The sequence below is a fragment of the Monodon monoceros genome, unplaced genomic scaffold, assembly GCF_005190385.1.
Source record: "Monodon monoceros isolate NGI ecotype Baffin Bay Population unplaced genomic scaffold, NGI_Narwhal_1 Super_Scaffold_9, whole genome shotgun sequence".
In the NCBI taxonomy this organism is placed as follows: domain Eukaryota; kingdom Metazoa; phylum Chordata; class Mammalia; order Artiodactyla; family Monodontidae; genus Monodon; species Monodon monoceros.
The window spans coordinates 35,244,854-35,252,465 of record NW_021703786.1 but is presented as its reverse complement, the minus strand read 5'-3'; the positions used below and the strand labels follow the sequence as shown (position 1 = coordinate 35,252,465).

Here is a 7,612-nt window from a genome sequence, read left to right as displayed (position 1 = left end):
TGCAAACACCCTCCCCAGTAACTAATGCAATATTAACTGAATTTTAAAAATCTCTAGCCAGTGCAAACCCTGCTACCTTGGACAGTTCTGTATCAGGAAAATTTTATGCTGCTAACTGATACATGCATCACATTTTTTTTTTCTTCAACTCAGGGAAGCATAAGCACAATCCTCACTTATTTTCTACTGCTATTAAAATCTAATACAGGGGGCTTCCTTGGCGGTCCAGTGGTTGCGACTCCACGCCTCCACTGCAGGGGGCACGGGTTCGATCCCTGGTCAGGGAACTAAGATCCCACGTGCCACGCAGTGCAGCCAAAATAAACAAATAAATAAATTAAAAAAAATAAAATCGTAAACAAGTGAGGTCATTAAATTGAACACATGCAAAAACAACTCGTGAATGCATCTCATTTCTTTATAACCTAATGAGTTTCCCCATGTATTAATGTGTAATACACAGGTAACTTACCAGAAGGCCGACTCTGGGAGACCCGTCACTGTCATCTTAAATTTTTTTCATTCCTTTGTAATGTTTAATGATGTATACAAAAAGGGAGAAATAAACTACACAAATAAAAATAAACCATTCATTTGTAGTTTCTTCCTTAGAAATGAAAGGGGGTGTCCTCATATTTATTCCAATAACTGATGTCAACTCTTCCATCACAGAACGATTTGTTGTGACCTAAATTGGGTTGTTAACAAACAAATGCATTATGTTAACTGTAGAAGAAATACACAAGAAAACCATATTTTGTTTCTTTCCATTTTCATATAGAAGCATTTACATATTTCTATCAGCTTTTTAAAAATATGGTGAGATTCATAAAAAGGAATGAAATGGTGACATTTGCAGAGATGTGGATGGACCTAGAGATAGTCATACAGAGTGAAGTAAGTCAGAAAGAGAAAAACAAATACCGTATAATATTGCTTACATGTGGAATCTAGAAAAATGGTACAGATGAACTTATTTGCAAAGCAGAAATAGAGTCACAGATGTAGAGAACAAACTTATGGTTACCAAGGGGGGAAGGAGAGGTGGGACAAATTGGGAGCTTGGGATTGACATATATCCACTACTATATATAAAATAGATAACGAACGAGAACCTACTGTATATAGCACAGGGAACTCTACTCAGTGCTCAGTGCTTCCCTAAATGGGAAGGAAATCCACAAAAGAGGGAATATATGTATACATATAACTGATTCACTTTGCTGTATAGCAGAAAGTAACACAACATTGTAAAGTAACTATACTCCAATAAAAAATTAATTTTAAATGTTTAAAAAAAATTTTAAAATATGATGTGTTAGATAGATAGATGAGGCTGGAGGAATAAACCACTCTCACAGTTCAGGCAAGAGATGCTAATGTCTTGGACAAGTGCTGGTGGCAGAGCCGAAGAGAAGTACGGAGCTTTGAGCTTAGAATTAACAGGGCTGGATGAGAGACGGGATGTGATGGGCGAAGCAGAGGAAGTGATCTCTGATAATTCCCAGTTAAGTGCATGGCTTTGACATTCACTGAGATAGAGAAAAAAATTTTAAAGACTCAGTCACATTTAGAGAAAAACACCCACATTCAGTTTGGAACATACTAGTTTGAATTGCTTATGGGGCATCAAAGTAAACAGCTACTTGGGACTACAGTAGAACAAACCTCGTCCGCCACCCGTGTTTGCAAATAAAGTTTTATTGGAACCAGTCACGCACATTGGTTTATGGCTGCTTTCACATTACAACAGCAGAGCTGAGTATTTGCAACAGAGACTGTCTGGCCCCCAGAGCCTAGAATATTTGCTATCTGGTCCTTTACAGGAAAAGTCTGCTGGTCAACAAGTTGAAGCAGGGTTCTTGGAGTTACCGGCATGTAAACTGTAATTAAATTTATGTAAATGGATGACATTGTGTAGAGAAAGTATATAGGGTGGAGAAATATGCGTTGGATAGAACCTTGTGGAACTACAGATTGAAAGAGGCGGGAGTGTAATGATGGATAAGATTGCAAGAAGACTGAGAAGGAATGGCTAGAAAAGTGAAAGAAAGCCAGGTGAATGTTGATGTTTAGTTAAAAGATCAAGTAAGACAAGGAAGGAAAATTGTTGATTGACATGAGAGTTGTTACTGGCCTCAGAAAAATTCATTTTGGTGGTGTGGTGGGAATAGAAATTATAATGAGTTGAGTCGAGCCTTAAGTGAAGGTAATCCTTCCAAGAGGTGGAGACGTTACAGGAAAGGAGAGTATTTGCTTGAGGAGGAAACATGGATGAGAGAAGGTTTTGGTAATAAGGGAAGAAACTGATCATTTTAAATACTGAAGAGAAGTATCTAGTTGAAAGGGGGAAGTTGAAGAAAGATGACACAGAAGGGAAAATCCATTGTGCAACTTTCCTGATAGTGTTGAAGGGATAATGTTTCCAGCCTTTGAACTGAGGGAAAGGGTGGGTGTAGAGAGGAGTACGGCCATAGTTTGTCAGGGTTTGTGTTGGGAAGTTGGGGAGTGTTCCCATCCTACAGGTTCTATTTCCTCTGAGAATGAGAGGCAAAGTATCATCTCCTAAGAGTGTAGGGGTAGAGGGTGGAAGAGGAGGGAGAGACTACAAGTGAGGGAAAGGATACAGAAGATTTAAAATAGGCAGTTACTTCTATAATTGCAGCATTAATTGTGGTTTGAAAAGCCACAAACCCTCTTTGCCAGTATGTTGTCAAGGAACAAAAAATTTCATCACGCATAGCCCGACAATGTTCTTTAAAGAGGAAGAAAAACATTCCCATCATTATGCACTGGAATCAATTAATGGAATTAAAACACTAACTTTGGCTCTGAAGTGAAACATCTAAATGTCTGCTCCAAATCCATGGTTACACAATCTAGAGCATTTCTAAAGCGCTCTGCAAACCTGGAAGAAAGAAGAATATTATTAAATGGTTGCCACAGTAGTGAGACTCATTCTGTAACAAAAACTTACCAGTAAGTTCAGGAGCAAAAAGTATATTACTTCCTTTCTTGATTTTATTAATTTTTCTATCAGTCATTCCCAATAGGGGATTCGATGAAGTAGCAAAAAAGATTGGAATCAATTCTCATGTAGTTACCTGAGTATTCAAAGTGTTCTCTCATAACTGGGATTCTATGTCCCCAGCTAAACTTCAGCCAATATGAGTGAGTATCATTAAACACGATTCCCACCATTTCAGAGTAGTTTTTTGCGAGTACTATGTCCATGGTTTCTTCATCAGGAGTCCCAACGATTGTTCTTCCTGCCATGTGTAAAAAAATATAATTAATCATATAAACTTATTACTAGAGGACACAAAACCAAGTTGCAATCGCTTAGGGTTCCCATAAAATTATTGGTGTTATATACTATCCCAAAGAGGTGCCTCTAAGTTAAGGGCTGAAAGTCTTTCCTATTGTTTTAAGTTCAGTGTGAATACGTGAGAAGATGTGAATGATACACCATTGACCCTCAACAGTGGAGGTTTCAACTGCATGGGTCCCCTTATATGTGCATTTTTTTCAAAAGTAACTGCATTACTACACTACCCAGGGATCGGTTGAATCTGAGGAGGCAGAACGGTGGGTGGAGGAACCTCAGATGCTGAGGAAACACAGATACAGGGGGCCGACTATAAATTGCTTGGATTTTCGACTTCCTGGAGGGTGGGCTCCCCTACACCCCCTGTTGTTCAAGGGTCAACTGTATTGTTTTTAAAAAACCAACTGGCAACATATTTTTTTAGCGTAATCGTAATCCCCATTTAAGTAAATAAAAACTGAGTTAGTGTGCCTATGTGTATAGTGTCTATATATGTGACCATGTGTATGCTTGTGTGCATACTATCCAGAAAAGATACGTACAAATTTACAGGGAAGGAAATGGTGGCTAGGATGAGGGCAAAAGCTCTCATTGTTTGCTTCATACAAGTTTATATTGCTTAACTTTTTTAGGCTGGCTATTACTTTGGTAATTAAAATAATTTTAAAATTAGAAAGAAAAAGTATTTTAAATAACCAATAAAAAGACTTGAGAATTTGGTGGGGTTTTTCCCTGCCAAGATTAGAAACTGATTTGTCTCATGTGAAAATAGTATGCCAGTAGGAATAAATGGCATGCAAAGAACCAGAGTACAAAAATCAGAAGTAAAGTTAGAACCCACAGAGAGTTTTTGGAGTCAAGGACACTACCTTAAGAATTAAGCTCATACAACATTTATAATGAATGAGTTTACAATCTGCAGAAGTAATCCGCCCAACAGGTGGTTAATAAGTCCGCTAATAATTTACGAAGTCCAATTTATGGCCTCCTTTTTAATACTTTTTTATATTTGCATGTTTTATGTCCTAACACTTTTATTCCTTTTAGCACAGTGTTTAAATCCCAGGTAGGATGATGCCTACGTGAAGAAGAAACAGATACTCATTTTCATAGGGCAGCTGCATCTTTCAAAACTACTCAGCCTTCCCAACATAGAGTAAAAGGCCGTGAAACTTTTATGAGGCCAATGCAAATTTCACTGATTTTTCTCTAGAGGTTATACAAATCCTGTCAAGGTCAGAACAGCAAGAGTCAGAAGGATACAGACCGAGACAGTGAAAGAGGCGCTGTGACCAGGCCGGGCTGGCCTGGTAGCTGGCATTGGGTGTTTCTATAAGGAAAGGAGAGAGTCCGATGACCCCTGAGACTCGGGGCTGGAAGCACAGATGGCTTGCTGGGGACCACACGGAGAATGCACGGAGCGCCAGGTCTGGGCAGAATCCACACTGGGCAGGAGAGCCCGTGCCCAGCGTGGGTAAGCGAGGCGTGCATAAGTCAGGGTTCCAGAAGCTGCAATGAAGAAAAAAAGAACGGGGCAAAGTGGCCAGGGGTAAAGTGTGCAGTCATCTAGCATAGGGTCCAACCTTGTTTTCCTGCTCCAACCTTACTTTTTGGAGCATGCAACATACGCACAATGATAATGACTCACAGCACCACAGATTTCCAGGACGAGAAGGTGGAAGGTGTGGATGCTCTTTAAAAAGCCCCCCGTTAAATCTATTTCCCTTGGAGAGGCGCCCTTTCTTGTAGGTCCACAGCAACCCCTCCACCGCATATGAAATGAGGATCCTGTAGCCAGTTGAAAACCACTAACCCACAGGCTGGGTAAATAAACTCAATTTGCAAAACAAACTTCAATTTAAACACAAATACGTTGCATGATAGTGAAACTGCGGGTCACTGAACAACACTCCTTTCATAAAGGAAGCCAAAGCCATCTTATCCATTAGCCTCCGTGTAGGCCACCACCACCAGATCAAAGTCATTAAACTTATCCACACGTCCCAGGACTTGAAGAGGCTGTTCATGAAAATGAGTAGCTTTGAAGAGTGCCGAAAAGAAGCACAAAGAGAGCCCCAGAAGCAGCACTGTGGTCCACTCCTCCAGCACATGAAAGAAGAAAAATGAGCCAAGTTATCATGTGGTCCAGAACAGTGAGAAACAGTCAAACACATTTTAAGACAGAAAGTATTGTCACTGAGCATGGTGTCATTTCACCCTCCAACTTCCTTCCTTTCCCAGTTACTATCTATCCTTTAAAGAAAACACCATTTCAAAAAACATACAACTTTGAGATAATATCAAAAATGTCTATTGATCTTAATCTAGAAATACAGCTCCCCTAATAGTAGAACCACTGCTGATTGTATGCCCTCATATTGATGTAATATAATTACATAGCATCCCATAGGAGATATTCTTGTCCAAAGGGTTTAACCTGAAGTCAAAATCCAATTTTTTGATCTAAATTCTGTTTGCAAGAAATGTAGGTGGTTGTAAATCAACTACACTTCAATTTTAAAAAATTGCTTTAATAAAAAATAAATAAAAAAGAAACGTAGATGGGAAAGGAATGAGTTAAATCACAGAATGCAGAAGCGATCAGGTAAATACAGAACGTGGGTATTCAACAAGAGAATAGTTTTGGTCTGGTTGGTGCCTCGCTTGAACAAACCAACTTTAAGAGACGTTTGGGGGCAATTTTAGGAAACTGAATTTGGACACGGAATTCGATGATGCTATGCAATTATTGCTAACTTTATAAAGTGTACTAGTGGTCATGAAGGAGAATATGCCCTTAATTTTCGTAGATGCCAGCTGAAGGCTTTAGCAGTCCAGTGTCATATATTTTAAGAGGGGAGTTGAGGGGAGATGGGGAGAGGAAGCCAACATGGCAGGATGTTAGCAGGTGGGTGAACAGGATAGGATGTGAGTTCATTGGACTAGCATTTCTGCATTTTGAGATTTTAAACATTATTAATAAGTTTTTTTAAAGGTTACGTTGGGTGATCCCTGTAAGTGTACCCTTTATCAACACAGCCACTAAAATATTAGAAGTGAATTGCTTTAGGAGCTAAGGATGGCGTGAACTCTGCTAGCTCCCATCCAAATGTTATTGGCAACCTAAATGGGAAAAGAATTTGAAAAAGAATAAATATATGTCTACAAAGATATGAATCACTTTGCTGTACACCTGAAACTGACACAACATTGTAAATCAACTGTACTTCAGTATAAAATTAAAAAATTTTTTTTAAATAAAAAATTTTTTTTTAATAGAAAAAAGAAATGTTATTGGCTCTTTTTCAACAGAACACAGCCTCTTTGTGGCCAAGGTGGCCCCAGATAGACCTCATGGGAACATACAGCAAACCTCTTTGTGCTGATGTGCACGTCCTTATACTAGAAACTAAAGAGAGCGCAAAGATGCTGACAATCAGTGATCTGGATCCTGAAACCACTCTTATGTTTGTAAAAGTATAGTCTTCAAAACAAATCCCCCCAAAGTTCTCTACTGTTGCTCATAATTTGTTTCCCCCAGCCCTACCAATTAACAGAATCTTATCAAAATGTCCCCAGTAGAGTGCTATGATTCAACCATTAAAATCTATTTCATTTTGCCTGGCTTTTTAAAATTTCTTTTTTTCCTACTACTGAAGTTTGCTCAGGGTAAGTCTGAATCACTCCACAGATTCAAGTGGATTACTTATTTGGAGAGTGGCTAGCTCTATTCAATAAAATGTTACTTACTTTGTTTTTCAGGAACTGACATATGAGCCCATTAGTTAATTTTACCTTTTGACATAAATATTACCCTATTCTGCAACATTTGCAAAATATTATGTTTACAGCCCCAAATCAACTAGCCCATAGAATGCGTGAATGTCAAAAAGCAATAAAAACGGCATACTATGAAATGATGGATTCTCATTCACTAAATATGGTAAAATATATATTGTGAACCATACCAATAAGCTCTCTTTTTTCATTCTCCATTTTTAAAGAAAATTCTTAGACAGAAGGGCCTGAGTTTGTTGACACACGTGCCTCTCTTTTTAAATCATTTTGTCCTGTTCATCAAGAGAAGAGACAGTAAATATCACACAGCAACAACCAGGCAAGAAAAAGAGCAAAAAAATAAAAAAAAACAAATAAATCCAGTTACCAAAAATAGCTTCTGAACACTTTGAAAACATACTCCCGGATGCCCTCGTTGAATGCCTTATTTGACATTACAGTAACACACATTCACTAGTTTTTAAAGAGTATAAAATATTAATGAAT

General features: G+C 38.4%; 1 protein-coding gene across 1 annotated transcript; it reads right to left on the bottom strand.

Moving 5' to 3' along the window:
• Nucleotides 1-519: 519 nt before the first annotated feature.
• LOC114889540 (ATP-binding cassette sub-family A member 10-like) lies at nucleotides 520-5,265 on the bottom strand. Its single transcript, XM_029212895.1, is given in 6 exon segments — nucleotides 520-544; nucleotides 546-688; nucleotides 2,652-2,755; nucleotides 3,105-3,269; nucleotides 4,596-4,837; nucleotides 5,201-5,265. Coding segments are annotated over 6 exon segments (744 nt in total).
• Between the last annotated feature and the right edge of the window lie 2,347 nt (nucleotides 5,266-7,612).